The sequence below is a fragment of the Borostomias antarcticus genome (genome assembly GCF_949987555.1).
Source record: "Borostomias antarcticus genome assembly, contig: scaffold_334, whole genome shotgun sequence".
Classification (NCBI taxonomy): Eukaryota; Metazoa; Chordata; class Actinopteri; order Stomiiformes; family Stomiidae; genus Borostomias; species Borostomias antarcticus.
Window position 1 is genome coordinate 41,531 of NW_028175994.1, and position 20,405 is coordinate 61,935.

A 20,405-nucleotide genomic window follows, 5' to 3' on the forward strand; every position below is an offset into this window, starting at 1 on the left:
TGGTTTGATTGGTGGGGAGGTCAGCCGCGCAGTGCACTCTGGTTCATTACGCGCACGGGTTAATCCTTCTATTCGCCAGGACGCTGGTGGGAGTTTGGTTGAAACATTTTCTTTTTAAAACAGTCTATTTATAAGGTCATCCCAGCAGGTCATCTTAAAACAATTCTTCATTGACTAGAAACTATTTTTTAAATCTCTCCACAGCTCTTTTCTGTTGCGTAATTTTTTTTTTCTCTTTTGAAAGGGACCGTCTACGTGTTTTTAGATGGGGAAGAAAAGTCCGTCCTTCCAAATATGCCCCCACCCCCACCCCCCCACCCCCTCTCAAGTCTATATTCTCTCATCACGCTATTAGGAAACCAAAGAGAGAGAAAAAAAAAAGAATCACAAGACTTGAAACCTCCAGGAGGCTTGGTCTTTGTAGTCCAAGCAGTCTGTGGTGTTGAAGTTGAGTTTCCAGGAGGAGGCGGCCGTCTGCTCTTTGTAATCCAGGCAGTCCGAGGAGTTGAAGGCCAGGCCGGAGCCCCCGTAGGCCTGGTGGTGGTGATGGTGGTGGTGGTGCCCTGAGGACTGGCTGATGTGGTGGTGCGGGTGGGCAGACATGGGGCTGAGCTGGTGGGCGTGGTGGTGAGAGTGCATGGGCGCCAGGTAGGAGCCACAGTCCACCCCGCTGAAGTAGGAGCTGGAGGGGGCGTGGTAGCCCTGGGCGTAGCCCCCCGTCTGGTTGTAGGTCATGGGGTACGCGGCGGCGGCGGTCGAGCCGGACACGGAGCGCTGCATGCACGAGGTGTTGGCCTGGGGTCCCGCCTCGGCGAGGGGCGCCGCCGCAGGGGGCGGGGCGCTGCCGGGGGAGATGGCGGGACTCCAGATTGACGACACGGTGCTGATGGAGGTGGAGGTGCTGCTGAGCGCCGCCGCGTGGTTGGTGGAGGAGGAGGAGGAGGAGGAGCCGGCGCTGGAAACGGCGGGCGGCGTGAACTGGCCGCTGCTCTCCGAGCCCGTGCTCTCCCGCGCCGGGGACGACTTCTTCTTGGCCGGGCGTGGCTTGGCGCTGCTGCCACTCTGCTGCTGCTGCCGACACTTGGCGCGCCGGTTCTTGAACCACACCTAGAACCGACAGTAGGAGCATGTTGAAGCGCATTATTGGTTCAAACTGGGGCTATTAGAGTCATCAAGGTTAATTTCCACCCTGGCCCCTTGGTGTCTAGCTGCTTGGCTCTAGTTTCCTAGCTGGTACACAGCAGAGAGACCAGCCTATTGGGTTTCTCTTTACAGCAGGGTAACCGGAGAGCACCGCCAGCTAGGCTCATCAGCATTTGGTTTCACGAGCATTTTGGGAATAACCAAAATAATGTTATTTTCCTCAAATCTTTCTCTGTGGGAACAGGAAAGTGCATCTTGACCTCATATGTTAGAAATACATGTTATCTTATATGAACTTGTAATCAATCTCACAGCCTATTGGCTATCAATTATGGTTACAGAAAATAGGCTACTGAACAGATCAATGAGACGGATCAAAAAGAACATTCTCAACAGGGTAAATATTATAAATGGAGAAGTAAAGGGTACCAGACTATTTCAGTTTGGTAAATGATTCCAGTCATGGGATAACTGCTCAAGACTTCTAGAGGAGAGCCAAGGGGGTAGTGGAGGTCTCACACACTCTCTCACACACACACACACACACACACACACACACACACACACACACACACACACACACACACACACACACACAGACAGACAGACATAAAAACAACTCATATCAAAGGAAATGCCTACATCCCCTTAAGTGTCCACTTGCGGATTAAAATAAGTTATATATATATTGAGGTCGTACCTGGACTCTGGACTCCGGGAGGTTGATTTTCAACGCCACCTCCTCGCGCATGAATATATCCGGGTACCGGGTTTTACCGAACAGCGACTCCAGGATGTCCAGCTGCGTGCGCGTGAACGTCGTCCGTTCCCGTCGTTGTTTTCTGGGCGTCGCTGAAACAAAAGAGATAATCTGAAATGATTTGACACACGATAAAAACTTCTGTTCAAATGTAGACTATAACACAATGGCGTGTATCAATAATGCATTAGGGCCTATTTACGCATCAAACATTCAATTGCCAATTGAAGTGCGCAGTTGAGTTTAGTTGAGCTGCCCGTAGCCTAGGATACACCAATATTATTTTGAGTAGCCAATTACTTTTTAAACCAGTCGCTAGGCCTACTACTTATTTGCAAAAAGATTTGTTTTGAAAACTACACGCATTGATACTATTTCCTATCCTTTCCACAAGTTTCTTACACTCTCGGTGTTTCATTCTTTTCACTTTATTAATTTCCTTTTGACAACGATCTCTATTTCCATTCATAAACAACACGGGAAAAGTATCAGATATCTGTCAAGTCACAAGCTCATTTTTGATGATGTTCGTTTGCAGTGTTTCGGGTAGGCCTACGGGCCCACGTTTGGCGGGGTCTGTGTCAGGCCCACCCGGCGGGGGAGCGGGTCTTGCCTACCTGGGTATCCCACTGACGGGTCTTCTCTACCTGGGTAACCCACTGACGGGTCTCTCCTACCTGGGTATCCCACTGACGGGTCTTGTCTACCTGGGTATCCCACTGACGGGTCTTCTCTACCTGGGTATCCCACTGACGGGTCTTCTCTACCTGGGTATCCCACTGACGGGTCTTCTCTACCTGGGTATCCCACTGACGGGTCTCTCCTACCTGGGTATCCCACTGACGGGTCTTGTCTACCTGGGTAACCCACTGACGGGTCTCTCCTACCTGGGTATCCCACTGACGGGTCTCTCCTACCTGGGTAACCCACTGACGGGTCTCTCCTACCTGGGTAGCCCACTGACGGGTCTCTCCTACCTGGGTAGCCCTCTGACGGGTCTCTCCTACCTGGGTATCCCACTGACGGGTCTTGCCTACCTGGGTATCCCACTGACGGGTCTCTCCTACCTGGGTAACCCACTCACGGGTCTCTCCTACCTGGGTAGCCCACTGACGGGTCTCTCCTACCTGGGTATCCCACTGACGGGTCTCTCCTACCTGGGTAGCCCACTGACGGGTCTTCTCTACCTGGGTATCCCACTGACGGGTCTCTCCTACCTGGGTATCCCACTGACGGGTCTCTCCTACCTGGGTAACCCACTGACGGGTCTTGCCTACCTGGGTATCCCACTGACGGGTCTCTCCTACCTGGGTAACCCACTCACGGGTCTCTCCTACCTGGGTAGCCCACTGACGGGTCTCTCCTACCTGGGTATCCCACTGACGGGTCTCTCCTACCTGGGTAGCCCACTGACGGGTCTCTCCTACCTGGGTAGCCCACTGACGGGTCTCTCTACCTGGGTAGCCCACTGACGGGTCTCTCCTACCTGGGTAGCCCACTGACGGGTCTCTCCTACCTGGGTATCCCACTGACGGGTCTCTCCTACCTGGGTAGCCCACTGACGGGTCTCTCCTACCTGGGTAGCCCACTGACGGGTCTTCTCTACCTGGGTATCCCACTGACGGGTCTTCTCTACCTGGGTATCCCACTGACGGGTCTCTCCTACCTGGGTAACCCACTGACGGGTCTCTCTACCTGGGTATCCCACTGACGGGTCTTGCCTACCTGGGTATCCCACTGACGGGTCTCTCCTACCTGGGTATCCCACTGACGGGTCTTGCCCACTGACGGGTCTTGCCCACTGACGGGTCTTGCCTACCTGGGTACTGACGGGTCTTGCCTACCTGGGTATCCCACTGACGGGTCTTGCCCACTGACGGGTCTCTCCTACCTGGGTATCCCACTGACGGGTCTCTCCTACCTGGGTAGCCCACTGACGGGTCTCTCCTACCTGGGTATCCCACTGACGGGTCTCTCCTACCTGGGTAGCCCACTGACGGGTCTCTCCTACCTGGGTATCCCACTGACGGGTCTTTAGCCCACTGACGGGTCTTTAGCCCACTGACGGGTCTTGCCCACTGACGGGTCTTGCCCACTGACGGGTCTTGCCCACTCACGGGTCTTGCCTACCTGGGTAACCCACTGACGGGTGCAGCGGGTCTTGCCTGCCCACTGACGGGTCTTGCCTACCTGGGTAGCCCACTGACGGGTGCAGCAGGTCCATGGCGGCGCCGCTGAGCCCCAGGCCGTTCATGCCGTAGGGGGGCTGTTTGAGGTATGACATCATGCTAGAGGCAGTCACGGGTCCCCCCAGATCTTGCCAATAGTTCGATTTCCCGCGATGTTGCAGCTTGGCGGGAAAGAGACCCCAATGCAAGTCACTGCAAATAGATTAAATATTCAATGCATTTCGATTTCCAGACGCTGGAGCATGTGGGGACATAGTGTGTTTCAGAAGAGAGCGTTACACGGCCTAATGTTATCAGATAGGTTCGGTTAGATGTGTAAACCATCAATCAGCTGGTGGTTTCTATTATTAACAAACTTAAAGGCTTCAGTTCATATCTATCCATCTATCTATCTATCCACTAGGAAGACATGTTTAGCCTATATGTATAAGCCGGCCACCACCAATCAGTCAAGAAGCTTTTCAAATCAGTTGCATTAAAAACACAATTTTATTAAAGGCTAATAATCAACTAGCCTAAATATTATTAGCCAAACCATCAGAACAATTCACTAATTGGTTGTTTTCCGGTCTAACATTAGTTTCCCTGCCCTGTGGCCTAAATAGCAGTGTCATTATCAAAACTAGAGGCTCGTTATAATAGCATAATCATAGTTATAATAGCATAATCACAGTTAAAATAGCATAATCACAGTGATTTTAAATAGGCTGTTTCAAATGCAATAAATAGGATTCTGATCAGGCTACTGAATATTTAATTACAATATAGGCAGATTATTCTCCAATCAAACTCAACGGTGATACGGCACATTTTTTCAGATTTAAGTTTATAATTACTGTGGGAATATATTTACTGTTTGCTCATAGTATTCCGTGTGTAAAATTGAACAAAACTGTTGCAACTTCTGGCTTAATAATTTTTCACTATTTAGTTTAGGAAAAAACGAACATATTCCATTCCAGGAGTAGGATATAGATTATTCCCGTGGATATAAATTAGATAGAAGAACAGACTTCCTCATCCAGTCCATAAAGCGAGGATCCTGAGAAACCATCAACATACATTTGTCGTGTGACTAGAACATGATCAAACGAGTGTGCTGGTTTTATTTAAGTCGTAGTAAACTAATTGCAAGGCTTTATTTCACGGCGTGGGGTTTCCAGAGGCTACCATCTATAAACTGTTTAGCAAAAAATATAATATATATAAATAATATAAATATATATACCCTATATATAACCTATGCTCTGTGAGGCTAATAAACAGCTCAGTGATCAAACAGAGATCATTAAAAGTTTTGTTCTCATCAAACATGTCCGTCTTGGGCTGCAGAAAAAAAAATGCCGTTTCTATTGTCAGAGTTTAGGCCTAGTTTTAAATATTTTCCCCTCTCTCCTCAAATCTCAAATGTCTGTCATATATAGTTATACTAAAACACTCTTAAAAGGCCTACAGTCCTGACATTAAGAAGGCTACTGTATAGGTGATCACATATGATACTTTTGTATTTTAAATCCCCAGGGATCCCCGTGTTGGAAACATGTTATGGCGAGAGGACAAAGTGGGTAATCCTGGTTGTGTGACCTAATAGCCTAAAAGTAAACGGTCACACTTCATTGTATGTTGATTATTAACATGAAAGGAAAGTTAAAAAGCCGAAAATTTAATTATGTTAAGAAGCAGAAATTATTTAGACTGAGCTGCTATCAGGTCTCGCAGGTTGGGTTGTGTATTCGAGCTGAAGGCTGCATCTCATCTCCAACCCGGCAAGAGAGGTTTGAAAAGACGAGATCTTCGTGCAAATGAACTCAATTAGAATTTAGATTAGACCTCCGGGGAGAACATGTCAGAAGGGTCCTTATCAGCAAACTAAATTAACAAAAAAACACAACACGCCTCTCCAATTTTCTACTAAGTACTAGTTGAGTTGTTTTGATGGCCAATTGCTCTCCAAAATCGCTTATTTAAACTGGAATGGAAAAATAAAAATATTAATTCTAATTGAGCCTACTCATACGATATTTACCCAGACATTAAGTAATAATTCGTTTTAATAGCCTATATTTGGTTTCTCTGTAGAATTTAAACATTGAATTGCGCTTAGTAGTCAGTAAAGACTTTTTAAACCAAGTTGGCTGAAGATATAAATCCCCTTCTGATCGATTCCTCTTATAGGTTACGGCTAAATATCCAGTTTCAAACTCAGATCAGAGTATCTTAAATTACGCGCAAATAAGTGACTTTGTAATTAAAACAAGAACAAATAAAACCATGTAAAAAAGAGGCGTACCTTTTCTCCTCAGCCCGTAGGACAAGACCAGAGAAGCGCAGATGGGAAATTATCCACCAATAGAGGAAGTCTGGAGGGGAAACAGCTCAGGACGCCTCGCTAAAACAAACACCCAGAAAACGCATTACCACGTGTCCAGAAGCCGTTTCTCTGTTGTGGTTTCCTGGATGTTTCCTGGATGTTTCCGGGTTTTCACGACCACATAAATTAAACTCTTTTTCTCGGGCTTGTCGCTGTGCCTGTCACAGTTTAAGGTGATTGCTAATGTAGACGGATGGAGATTGATCACCTTCTCTCCACCCTTCCCCTCTATGTGTGCTGGACACCTGCAGATCCGCCCACTCCGTCCAATCCGATCCGTCTTCTCTCTGACTGACTGTCGGATCAGCCAATCCGCGGTCAGTGCGGCTAGCAGGCCCCTCCCCTATCAGTCGAGGACAACACAAACCGACATCAGGACAGATTTTAAAACCCAAACATCTTCTCTCAGATGTCCCTGTTGAGCCAAAGGAGACGACATGTTTGCAAAAATAGCAGACTTGGGTATGTATGCTATTACGCGAAATTACGCACGGCCAAAAATAATTGTGGCCAAAGAAAAACAATTCATTTAATATTCGTTTTTGAGAACAATTTAATGGATAGATCGATCCATCCAAATAGAGTATAATTATGTTGCTAAATAGTGGAAATAAAACGTAAGTAAACGTAGGCTATCAGGTAGGATTAGGATACTTCGCTAGATTTCAAAACGCAGGCTCAAATACAATGGGCTCAAAACGAACACAGGCTACTGTGAAATAACTGTGAAAGTGAAATAAAGGCAAAGTGAAAGCGATGTGTTGAGCTTTCAGAACGAGGACTGAACCCTCGGGATAATGGGATCCTCATGTGGGAAGCTAATGTGATTAGAGAAGCGACCCTATAGGGGATGTTTATGTCAAAAAAGAACAACAAAAGTTATCTATTAGCCTATCGAGAATGACAATCCACATAGTTTATTTATTTATGCATTTGACCAGTGTTAGCATAATCCAATCCAATTAAATAGGCCTATCTTAATATTGCCAGTCATTAATACTGTTTAACCGAGTGTTGAAGAATAAACAAAGAATTAATTTGTAATAGGCCTAGTTTAGAGAAGGATGGAACGTTATTATTCTCTGCGTGAAATATGTTTTACAATTCAAAAATATCCAGCCACCATTCAATACATTTGAGGTCTTTGGGGAATGTGGCATAAATAGAAGGAAAAAGTTAAATTTATCCATTTTCATTTTTATTGTGACCCCCAACTCATGAATATTAATGAGGGCTAATCCCCACTTGCATTTCAGAATCCCTGCGTTAAGTTTAATAGGGACAGACTTTCCAAACCCACAGCGAGGAAAACTAACCCTTCCAACCCACGGAAAACTCGACCAGAAAATAGAGAAATAGCATCAGCACATAGCCTATAAGACGAATAAAATAAGACACTTTCCAATCTCACTTTTACCCCACATGCAAACAAAACAATAACAGAATATCATGGAGGGCCTTAACCGTTTCTAAAGGGTCGGAGATGCTCCCAGGACGTTAATCAGACCTCGCCGGCTCTTTTGTGGATCTCGCAAAATCAACTCAGTCTAATTGAGGCCCGGGCTGAAAGCGAGCTAATGTTCAAAGCAAGTGACCGCTGTTGGAACGAAATTACATTTTTACTTCTGTGCGCTAACCTCTGAAAGGAGCGGATTTGCGTGGCCTCTATAGATGTATAGATGTATAAAGTCTATAGATGTAGAAAGTCATCAACAAGAGCGCGTTGGAGACGCCGCTGAAAGCATCAATGGTTGGGAGCTACTAGGAACAAAGTTGTGGGATTGTGTGGAGGTCTAGGGGCTCGGTGTTGTGGCCTGGCTTAGTTTATTGGGCTACAACGTGTTATTGCAACTCCAGAGAGAGAGAGAGCAGCAGGCTTTGACCAGGGCCCAGCTCAGAGCACATTTCATCACCCACTCTGTATGTGAACTGTTCCCTTGTTAAATTAGCGTAGGCCTGTATACAAAAAGACCCATTTACTTATATCCCACTCACAACACAAGAGATGCGTTATTCCCAACAATTCCCCGGATTTCTTGTTTTTACTACTCGTGTGTTTAAGACCCAGAGATAACCCCCCGAACAAAGTCTCAAGTTATCAAGTTGCACCAACCTTTTGTAACAGAGTATTTTGTCTAATCCCAAATTGCAGTCGAATTTTCTTAATGCTGAGCTCGTAAAGCCCAGGATTAGGAGGCGAGGAGAGGAGGAAGAAAAGTTAGGTCCCTTTAGCCGCCAGGACTTGAGCTCACGGATGTAGTCGGTGCTTATTAAAACGATGATGCATAAAATACGATATTGTAAGAACCCAGATCGAGAGGGAACGGTAAGGTTCTGCCTTGGAACATTTTTTCCACGCAGGAAGGAGCGGCCGAGCTGTGCTCAACACCTGCGAGGTGAGGTTAGGAGACATCAAAGTGTGTCCAGCCACAATGAGGAGATCATCCATTCCTCTCCAGGATCCCCAGCTCCACCGCGCTGGCGCACAAAAACCCACTCTTTACGCGGCGCGCAGCCTCAAATCTATTCCCACACAGGCCTGAGTTATATAGCCTGTCTTTTCTGCGAGGTGGTTAAAGGACTAAAAAACGACCCTACATGGCTCTCTTAAACCAGGTAAGCAAGTCAGTAACCGTTTATTTTTCTCACATTTCTGTCGTGGAAAATTAAAGCATAATCTGCTAATAATAATAATATGTAGGCTATTCTATCACTTGAAATAATGTTTCTCTTGTAATGAAGAGAGAAATCTACAGACAAAGAAGATACATAATTATTTTAACTGTACATTGGAGGAACAAAGAATAGATAAAGTGAAAAACCAAAAATAGTTTGTCATCTTTAGGATTATTTGAGTTATTTTACTACCGGTTTTCTGATAGGCCTAATTAATCTATATTAATAAATAGTAAAAGTTGTCAAACGTGTATTCGCCTACTTCATCTGTAAACACGTAAAGGCTAACATTACAAACAGAATAAGATTTAAACGGCGATGGTAAATCCTGTTAATAAACGCGGACATTGTTGGAGCTGTTAGTGGCTCTTTGGCCCCTCGTCTCTATTTAGATCTCACACACCGTGTTGAGCCAAGCATCGTCTACAATTATTACAATCATCCCGCTTTCGCCATTACGCGAGAAAATATGTGACTTATTAAAGTAATAAATGTCCTTCACCGAGGTGTAATCGTTTGTGAGCCATTACGCGCGCTTTATTCAGCAGATTATAACCACCCGCGATAACTCAGCATTATACAAACTAAAACAAAGCGCCTTAGGGGACATCATATGGATGTACAGTCGGTCCCAAGCAGAGAAGCGATCAGCAAATTAATTTGAAAGTATTAGAAGGGCCAGGGAGGACGTTAGCTGTCAAAATCCATTTTCCTTTTTCAATCAAGGAGGCGAGTCTGTGACCGTGGCTCCTCAGACCCTCTCCGGCTCAGACCCTCTCCTCTCAGACCCTCTCCTCTCAAACCCTCTCCACCTCCGTGGCTCTCAGACCCTCTCCTCTCAGACCCTCTCCTCTCAGACCCTCTCCTCTCAGACCCTCTCCGGATCAGACCCTCTCCTCTCAGACCCTCTCCTCTCCAGACCCTCTCCTCTCCAGTGCGTAAAACCGGCCGAGCGAACACCTCTCCCCGCGCAGCCACGGAGCCTCATCTCCCTCGGAGGAACCGCCGCTCGGCTCAGACATCAAACAACTTAACACAAATACTCATTTAGAAACACGCAGAAAGAGCATGCAATTCCTCAGAGCGGTGTTAAAAACGGAATGAACGTGCTGATATAGACTCGCTACTTATTTATGCTTATTTGAACAGACAACAAACAGAATGACATTTGAAAAAAGTTTTGGCCAAACTTCTGAACACGGTCAAATCGACAAAAAATCAAATAAAAAATTGTAATGTAATTTAAAATAGCATACAAGCCTTCTTCTTAGAGGCTACTTCTATCAGTTGTGATATTAATGCCGGTGCATGTTATATAGTGCTCGTTGAAAACAAAAGGTAAAAAACAATAACTAAACTCAAAGCAGACCCATGGATCCAGTCTGCAGAAGTGATGCTTCATCCAGATAGTCTATAAAGCTCTGTGGTGGGGTTAGGGTTAGGGTTTGTGGGGTTAGGGTTAGGGTTGGGGTTAGTTACTTCTGTGGTAGTGAAACTTAGAGCTTCACAGTCTTACTGAGTGCTTGGATGAGATTAAGAAGCTGCTACAACATCTCTGGAGTATGAAAGCTGGGACTTTATTGAAGATTTGTGTTATGACACTGGAATAAATAAACAGATAAATGTTCACACGTAAAGACATCTGCAACGGAGGTGAAATCAAAGGATGCTGACGTGAAAGAATATACAATAAATATAAACACAGTCCTTGAACAACTGCGATGGTATTCACTTAAGAAGCTGCGAGGACGAACGGCAATAAATAATATTTCTGTTTTCAACTGCATTGTTGCCAGAAAAAAAAGGGTATTTGTAAGCTACTGGTCAGGGCAGTGATGGGAACATACATGACTTTGTAAGCTACTGGTCAGGGCAGTGATGGGAATATACATGACTGGTCAACCCTCCTCTCATAACCCGGCTGACGAGGCAGATCTGAAATGTTTGGTAAATGCGAAAAAAGGTCAAACGCAAGTTAAGATTTTTGTTGAAATGCACGGTGTTCCCCTCCTAAGATATCTTACAAATAAAAACATTAAAGTGAAGTAATTAAAACATACATAGTCAAGTAATGAACATCGTTTGAAAAGACATAACCTTTTATATCTTAGTTTTTTTCCCTCTTTTTTAAAATCCAGCTGAAATGTCATGCTATAACCTCCTCAACATTAAAAACAACAAAACAATCCCCCAGGAAAACGTGTTGTACCTCAAACCATTTCAAACTCATCTCTCAACATTAAAACACATGAAAACCGAGAAGTGTTCCTCTCAAATAAACGTCTCAGTTTACAATTCTAAAGTCATTGCAATATACTCAGAATACTTTAAGTACACGGTTACTTGAATGCTCCGTTAGCTTTGCACTGGGCTGTGTATTATCACTTAGATGTGTACTGGGCTGTGTATTTCATATATTATATTAAATACAAGTACCTTGCTTGGTAAAGCAAACAAAATAATAATAAAAACATAAATTGGAGCACGTTTCCATGTCAGTAAACAGCTGGTTCAGCATCGCCCATATTTAAGAGCAGAATCTTGTTGTGACCAAAAGCAACATCTGCATTTTAGGGGTTTTAAAATAAAATAAATGGATACATGTTTCTTGAATAGTCACTGTGGTATTATAATAATAACTATAATAACGATGATAATAATCATAATAATGATAATAATACAATTCTAGTATTGTCAACGTTTGTTGAAATGACAATCATTGGAGGACACACTTCTCCTCCTTCTTGGCCATCTTGCCCTTGTTCTGCTCCAGCGTCCTCTCCAGCTGCTCGTCCTCCTCCTCGGCCCTGTGGACACAGCGCAGGGTCAGGGGTCAAGGGGTGAAAGGTCGGGAGGCTGCGAACGACAGCCCTACAGGTACACAGCGCTGCCCAGGGGTTGCCAAGGAGCTCTCGCCGTGCAACCTGTGGCGTGGCAGGGTACCAGGATGGAGGTCGGCTTTGACCTTTGACCTGGCCCCTCCTACTGTCCCATTGGATGATGACGACACCTCATTCTCTACAGCCACACCCACCCCAGGATGACCAGCTGAACTACTGCATCGTGTTTTTAATCATCTCTGACTGTGGGAACACCTGCTTCAAGAGAGTGGACCCAACGGCGCCGAGCGAACAGAACCACTTCCTGCTCAACCTGCCTCCTGTACACCCTCTATAGACCTCTGAATGTGTGTGTGTGTGTGTGTGTGTGTGTGTGTGTGTGTGCGTGCGCGTGTGTGTGTGTGTGTGTGTGTGAGAGAGAGAGACTTACTGTTTCTCCTGGGCATCCAGGTCTCTGACCAGCGCGTCTCGTTTGTTGACCAGAATGACCAGTTCATCCAGCAGCAGCTGCTCCCGCCGCTTCTGGGCCTCGGTCTTCTGCCAGTCTGGAGAGAGAGGGGGGCGAGAGAGGAAGACCGGTTCAGTCTGGTTCAGTCTGGTTCAGTCTGGTTCAGTCCGGTTCAGTCTGGTTCAGACCGGGGGGGGGCGAGAGAGGAAGACCGGTTCAGTCTGGTTAAGACCGGTTCAGTCTGGTTCAGTCTGGTTCAGACCGGTTCAGTCTGGTTCAGACCGGTTCAGTCTGGTTCAGACCGGTTCAGTCTGGTTCAGTCTGGTTCAGTCCGGTTCAGTCTGGTTCAGACCGGGGGGGGCGAGAGAGGAAGACCGGTTCAGTCTGGTTCAGACCGGTTCAGTCTGGTTCAGACCGGTTCAGTCTGGTTCAGACCGGTTCAGTCTGGTTCAGACCGGTTCAGTCTGGTTCAGTCTGGTTCAGACCGGTTCAGTCTGGTTCAGACCGGTTCAGTCTGGTTCAGTCTGGTTCAGACCGGTTCAGTCTGGTTCAGTCTGGTTCAGACCGGTTCAGTCTGGTTCAGTCTGGTTCAGACCGGGGGAGCGAGAGGAAGTCTGTCATTAATGATGGACTTATTATGCATGTTACTATACATTTTACAGCTGGCGGATCTAAAGTGAGAAGGGTTCTGGATGAAGGTTAATAAACCCGTTATTATGCGTTAGTGACTGATGCCAGCCCCTCTGCAGGATGTGGTTTTATTGCACAGGGGTGGATTTGAACCGGGGTTCCCCGTGGGAGGAACACTGTTCTAACGAGCTCCGCCAGGACAATCTGCTGATGCAGTTGGGTTCCCTCACCCCCTTACCCCCTTACCCCCTTACCCTCACCCCCTTACCCTCACCCCATATACTATATACTATAGCTAGCTAGCTTGTTGGTCTGCTTCACATCGTGCCTAACAACCTGTAGGACTTTTAATTTAAGACGCCGGGTTATTGTTAGGTATATTGTTGGTGTTAACATTGTAAAAAATAAATGTGTGTTGTCCTCCCAAGCAAACAAAACAACAAGCAAGTAAATAAACAGATGGAAAACAAGTAAATAAACTAATTGAAAACAAGTAAATAAACTAATTGAAAACAAGTAAATAAACTAATTGAAAACAAGTAAATAAACAGATTGAAAACAAGTAAATAATCAGAAACAGCCCTCTGACTCCTCTTTGTTCGTGTCTCCCAGCCAGACTGGGAGGAGGTCCCTCTCAGCGCAGATGTACCCAGTTCAAATCCCCTCTCCCTCTCTTTCTCTCTCCCCCAGACCAAATCCCCTCTCCCTGCCCTCCTCTCCTCTCTCTCTCTCTCTCTCCCTCCCCCAGGGGTGAAGACTGCCCTCCTCTCTCCCTCCCCCAGGGGAAGACTGCCCTCCTCTCTCCCTCCCCCAGGGGGAAGACTGGCCCACACACACCCAACTTTGACCCCCACGATCTACGCAGTTCATCCTTGAGTGCCAGTGAACATTTTTACCAAAGCGGAAGAAATTCCGTCAATGCGTTCCCGAGATATTGCATTAACAACCATTCACATTGTACGGTGTACTGTACGGACAACCCAAGACCATAATGCATCTGGCCTGGCCTCGCCTGGCGGAGGCATAACAAGCCCAGCAGAGGAGGTACCTTCTGGGACAACTGAAGAAATTCAACATGTCAAAAGCAATGATGGTTCTCTACACCTCCACCTCCAAACACTGTTTTTGTATTGCATTTGCACTGTCCTGTCTTTGCACCCTGCCCTGTCCTGCCCTGTCCTGTCCTGTCTTTGCACCCTGCCCTGTCCTGCCCTGTCCTGTCCTGTCCTGTCCTGCACCCTGTCCTGTCCTGTCCTGTCCTGTCCTGTCCTGTCCTGCACCCTGTCCTGTCCTGTCCTGTCCTGTCCTGTCCTGTCCTGTCCTGTCCTGTCCTGCACCCTGTCCTGTCCTGCCCTGTCCTGTCCTGCCCTGTCCTGCACCCTGTCCTGTCCTGTCCTGCACCCTGTCCTGTCCTGCCCTGTCCTGTCCTGCCCTGTCCTGCACCCTGTCCTGTCCTGTCCTGCACCCTGTCCTGTCTGCAGCAGCGCATGCCTGAACCCTCGTCACATTCCTAGTATGTGTGAACCAGATACATGGCTAATAAAACTGATCCTGAATCTGTATCAGCGCAGCCGAGGGGAAGCAATGCTATGCAGCCACTCAGTCTAACTGTGTCCCCCTGGCTAGAGAACCCCCCTCTCCCCCAAACTCCCCCCCAGCCCCTGGCTAGAGAACCCCCCTCTCCCCCAAACTCCCCCCAGGCCCTGGCTAGAGAACCCCCCTCTCCCCCAAACCCCCCCCCCAGCCCCTGGCTAGAGAACCCTCCTCTCCCCCCCAGCCCCTGGCTAGAGAACCCCCCTCTCCCCCAAACTCCCCCCCAGCCCCTGGCTAGAGAACCCCCCTCTCCCCCCCAGCCCCTGGCTAGAGAACCCCCCTCTCCCCCCCAGCCCCTGGCTAGAGAACCCCCCTCTCCCCCCCAGCCCCTGGCTAGAGAACCCCCCTCTCCCCCCCTCTCCCCCCCAGCCCCTGGCTAGAGAACCCCCCTCTCCCCCCCTCTCCCCCCCAGCCCCTGGCTAGAGAACCCCCCTCTCCCCCCCAGCCCCTGGCTAGAGAACCCCCCTCTCCCCCCCAGCCCCTGGCTAGAGAACCCCCCTCTCCCCCCCAGCCCCTGGCTAGAGAACCCTCCTCTCCCCCCCAGCCCCTGGCTAGAGAACCCCCCTCTCCCCCCCAGCCCCTGGCTAGAGAACCCCCCTCTCCCCCCCAGCCCCTGGCTAGAGAACCCCCCTCTCCCCCCCAGCCCCTGGCTAGAGAACCCCCCTCTCCCCCCCAGCCCCTGGCTAGAGAACCCCCCTCTCCCCCCCAGCCCCTGGCTAGAGAACCCCCCTCTCCCCCCCAGCCCCTGGCTAGAGAACCCCCCTCTCCCCCCCAGCCCCTGGCTAGAGAACCCCCCTCTCCCCCCCTCTCCCCCCCAGCCCCTGGCTAGAGAACCCCCCTCTCCCCCCCTCTCCCCCCCAGCCCCTGGCTAGAGAACCCCCCTCTCCCCCCCAGCCCCTGGCTAGAGAACCCCCCTCTCCCCCCCAGCCCCTGGCTAGAGAACCCCCCTCTCCCCCCCAGCCCCTGGCTAGAGAACCCTCCTCTCCCCCCCAGCCCCTGGCTAGAGAACCCTCCTCTCCCCCCCAGCCCCTGGCTAGAGAACCCCCCTCTCCCCCCCAGCCCCTGGCTAGAGAACCCCCCTCTCCCCCCCAGGCCCTGGCTAGAGAACCCCCCTCTCCCCCCTCTCCCCCCTCAGCCCCTGGCTAGAGAACCCCCCTCTCCCCCCCAGCCCCTGGCTAGAGAACCCCCCTCTCCCCCCTCTCCCCCCCAGCCCCTGGCTAGAGAACCCCCCTCTCCCCCCCAGCCCCTGGCTAGAGAACCCCCCTCTCCCCCCAGCCCCTGGCTAGAGAACCCCCCTCTCCCCCCCAGCCCCTGGCTAGAGAACCCCCCTGTCCCCCCCCGGCCCCTGGCTAGAGAACCCCCCTCCCCCCAAACCCCCCCCCAGCGGTGAACCCCCCTCTCCCCCCTCTCCCCCCCAGCGGTGAACCCAGATGCAGGCCGGGCTCTGGGCTCATCGTGTTTAACTTCAACCCTCTATCAATATTTAACCTCCTATTGATTCCAGAACAAAAGGAATGTTGTAAAATGTCAGTCCCAAAATAAGTGTGCTTTATTAAAAATAAATATTACCCCCCTGGTTTGGTGAAATGGTGCGGGTCGGGGTGCGCGCGTCACGCTGGGCGCGGCGCGTTTGTCCTGAAAGGTCTGCTCTCTCCTCATTGGCCGGCCGGCTCTTTGAAGTCGACCACAGAGCGAAATGAACACAGTCCCAATATTTGTCCCTCTCCTCCCTTTCTCTCCCTCCTCTCTTCTCTCTCTCTCTCTCTCTCTCTCTGGGAACCAATCGGCTATTCTCCTCAGAGGTGTCATTAGCCTCGCTCCGCACTAATACCACAAATATGCCAAAAATGTCCGAACTTGTTTTTGATGTTTTCTGAGGAGAAAAGGAACAAGAGAATTTGAACTATTGAAATACAGTGAAGCAGTTGTTCTAAATTCCTCTCAGATGTGGAGAAGGAATATATAGTTCTAGAGTAATCTCATAATCACACAACCTGTTAACAAAATTCCTTTTAACCACGAGATTCTCCGTCGCCAGACTCCAATATCCCACAGTTCCTCTTCCCAGAAAGCGCCTCCCTCCTCCCTGCGTGGATTTCCACGATTAAAAGCCAAAGACTTTGACCCGGTTGGTGGGAGGAGCACACAGCTGTCAATCATGTCTCTGGCAGCCACGCCCCCCTCGTTACCAAGGTAAAGAGACGAGAGAGAGGGGAGAAGTGGGCTAGGGTTAGAGGAGATGAGAAGTGGGCTAGGGTTAGAGGAGATGAGAAGTGGGCTAGGGTTAGAGGAGAAGTGGGCTAGGGCTAGAGGAGAAGTGGGCTAGGGTTAGAGGAGAAGTGGGCGAGGGTTAGGTGACAGGAGAAGTGGGCTAGGGTAAGAGGAGATGAGAAGTGGGCTAGGGTTAGAGGAGATGAGAAGTGGGCTAGGGTTAGAGGAGAAGTGTGCTAGGGTTAGAGGAGATGAGAAGTGGGCTAGGGTTAGAGGAGATGAGAAGTGGGCTAGGGTTAGAGGAGAAGTGGGCTAGGGCTAGAGGAGAAGTGGGCTAGGGTTAGAGGAGAAGTGGGCGAGGGTTAGGTGACAGGAGAAGTGGGCTAGGGTAAGAGGAGATGAGAAGTGGGCTAGGGTTAGAGGAGATGAGAAGTGGGCTAGGGTTAGAGGAGATGAGAAGTGGGCTAGGGTTAGAGGAGAGGAGAAGTGGGCTAGGGTTAGAGGAGATGAGAAGTGGGCTAGGGTTAGAGGAGAGGAGAAGTGGGCTAGGGTTAGAGGAGAGGAGAAGTGGGCTAGGGTTAGAGGAGAGGAGAAGTGGGCTAGGGTTAGAGGAGAGGAGAAGTGGGCTAGGGTTAGAGGAGATGAGAAGTGGGCTAGGGTTAGAGGAGAGGAGAAGTGGGCTAGGGTTAGAGGAGAGGAGAAGTGGGCTAGGGTTAGAGGAGAGGAGAAGTGGGCTAGGGTTAGAGGAGAAGTGTACTAGGGTTAGAGGAGAGGAGAAGTGGGCTAGGGTTAGAGGAGATGAGAAGTGGGCTAGGGTTAGAGGAGAGGAGAAGTGGGCTAGGGTTAGAGGAGAAGAGGGCTAGGGTTAGAGGAGAGGAGAAGTGTACTAGGGTTAGAGGAGAGGAGAAGTGTACTAGGGTTAGAGGAGATGAGAAGTGGGCTAGGGTTAGAGGAGAGGAGAAGAGGGCTAGGGTTAGAGGAGATGAGAAGTGGGCTAGGGTTAGAGGAGAAGAGGGCTAGGGTTAGAGGAGAGGAGAAGTGTACTAGGGTTAGAGGAGAGGAGAAGTGTACTAGGGTTAGAGGAGATGAGAAGTGGGCTAGGGTTAGAGGAGAGGAGAAGTGGGCTAGGGTTAGAGGAGAGGAGAAGTGTACTAGGGTTAGAGGAGATGAGAAGTGAGCTAGGGTTAGAGGAGAGGAGAAGTGGGCTAGGGTTAGAGGAGATGAGAAGTGGGCTAGGGTTAGAGGAGAGGAGAAGTGGGCTAGGGTTAGAGGAGATGAGAAGTGGGCTAGGGTTAGAGGAGAAGTGTGCTAGGGTTAGAGGAGATGAGAAGTGGGCTAGGGTTAGAGGAGAGGAGAAGTGGGCTAGGGTTAGAGGAGATGAGAAGTGGGCTAGGGTTAGAGGAGATGAGAAGTGGGCTAGGGTTAGAGGAGATGAGAAGTGGGCTAGGGTTAGAGGAGAAGTGTGCTAGGGTTAGAGGAGATGAGAAGTGGGCTAGGGTTAGAGGAGAGGAGAAGTGGGCTAGGGTTAGAGGAGATGAGAAGTGGGCTAGGGTTAGAGGAGATGAGAAGTGGGCTAGGGTTAGAGGAGAGGAGAAGTGGGCTAGGGTTAGAGGAGAAGAGGGCTAGGGTTAGAGGAGATGAGAAGTGGGCTAGGGTTAGAGGAGAGGAGAAGTGTACTAGGGTTAGAGGAGATGAGAAGTGAGCTAGGGTTAGAGGAGAAGTGGGCTAGGGTTAGAGGAGAAGTGGGCTAGGGTTAGAGGAGAAGAGAAGTGGCTGAGCAAACAAGATGGGACTGGGAAACCAGACACCTCCAGGAGAGACCCACTCAGTGGCCTGGTCTCTCCTGCAGCCTCTCACGCTGGCCTGGTCTCTTTACCCCCGAGAGAGCGAGGAGAGAGGGTCTGGTGCCTGGTGGATTACCCCTTCTCCCTCCCTCCCTCTGGTCTCTTTGCCCCTGAGAGAGAGAGGAGAGAGACCTGGTGCCTGGTGGATTACCCCTTCTCCCTCCCTCCCTCCCTCCCTCTCCGAGGGCGCGTATTCAGACCGCCCTACCAGTGCACACCAACGGTAACCATGTGAGTCTGAACGAGGCACACAAGAATGCGCTGGTTCAAATCCCCATCTACCCCCCCTCCAGCCTCCTGGCCCCTCCAACCCCCCCTCCAGCGCCCTAGCCCCTCCCATGAACCCCCCCTCCAACCCCCCAACCCCTCCCATGAACCCCCCCTCCAGCCCCCTGGCCCCTCCAACCCCCCCTCCACCCCCCTGGCCCCTCCCATGAACCCCCCCCCCCCACCCCCCCTAGCCCCTCCCATGAACCCCCCCTCCACCCCCCCCAGCCCCTCCAATGCTCAATTTATTCAAGGGTGCAAACTGCTCCGAAGCCCCTTTTCTCAAAGCAAGGGAGATGGCTTATGAGACTGCCGTCTGTTACTACTGGAGTCAGTTACTGGTGTAGTGAGTTACTGGTGTAGTGAGTTACCAGATGTGTTTATAAAGTATACTCAATAAGCAGGATCCTGGGCTCCTCATCTCCGTTCCAGTCAACTAGCAACCCTGAAAGACCCCAGCTGATCCTCATCAACACCGGCCAGCATGTGATCGGATCCCACTGTACCTAATCAATCAGCCCCATGTGATCGGATCTCACTGTACCTAATCAATCAGCCCCATGTGATCGGATCCCACTGTACCTAATCAATCAGCCCCATGTGATCGGATCCCACTGAACCTAATCAATCAGCCCCATGTGATCGGATCCCACTGTACCTAATCAATCAGCCCCACCCTCCCCGGACACCAACACAGCACTAACACACACAGGTTGTTGGGGCGTGTGTGTGTGTGTGTGTGTGTGTAGGAGTGGGGTGAGATGGATAAGCTCCTGCATAGGATTACATATTGATTTTGAACATATAAAAAGCTTATCATATCAAACCGTAACAAGGAAAACTCAGGGACCTGGCTATGCATAAATCCCTTTAGGATGACGAGACAGCGTCCACTTTCAAAAGGTGTGTGTGTGTGTGTGTGTGTGTATGTGTGTGTGTGTGTGTGTGTGTGTGTGAGTGTGTGTGTGTGTGTGTGTAAAGGATAAAGAGGGCATAGTGGATCAATTTAATGGCGGGGAGATGAGAGGGGGGCATACAGATGGTATTTCTTCTGCCTGGCACCAGACCAAGCAGGTACAGAGTTATCACAGGACACGCCTATAAACAACAAACAAACAACCCTCTAATCACAGGACACGCCTATAAACAACAAACAAACAACCCTCTAATCACAGGACACGCCTATAAACAACAACAAACAACCCTCTAATCACAGGACACGCCTGTAAACAACATCAGGCCTGGCCTAACCTCTACTCACAGGACACGCCAGGATTACTGAGAGAGAGAGAGAGAGAGAGAGGGAGAGAGAGAGAGAGAGAGAGAGAGGGAGAGGGAGAGAGAGAGAGGGAGAGGGAGAGAGAGAGAGAGAGACAGAGAGGTAGAGAGAGAGAGAGAGAGGGAGAGAGAGGTAGATAGAGAGAGAGATAGGT

At 49.5% G+C, this 20,405-nt stretch overlaps 1 protein-coding gene across 2 annotated transcripts; it reads right to left on the reverse strand.

The window, feature by feature from the left end:
• Nucleotides 1–384: 384 nt before the first annotated feature.
• On the reverse strand, nt 385–4,193 carry otx1 (orthodenticle homeobox 1; the record flags this gene model as incomplete). Of its 2 annotated transcripts, none has more annotated exons than XM_084462832.1 (3): nt 385–1,107; nt 1,844–1,995; nt 4,094–4,193. In XM_084462832.1, 3 exons carry the CDS (start codon nt 4,188–4,190, stop codon nt 385–387), a joined length of 972 nt encoding a protein of 323 aa, XP_084318958.1. The 2 variants fall into 2 exon arrangements, with proteins under 2 accessions (XP_084318958.1, XP_084318957.1); XM_084462831.1 differs by having other exon boundaries at nt 1,844–2,014; nt 4,077–4,190.
• Nucleotides 4,194–20,405: the final 16,212 nt, after the last annotated feature.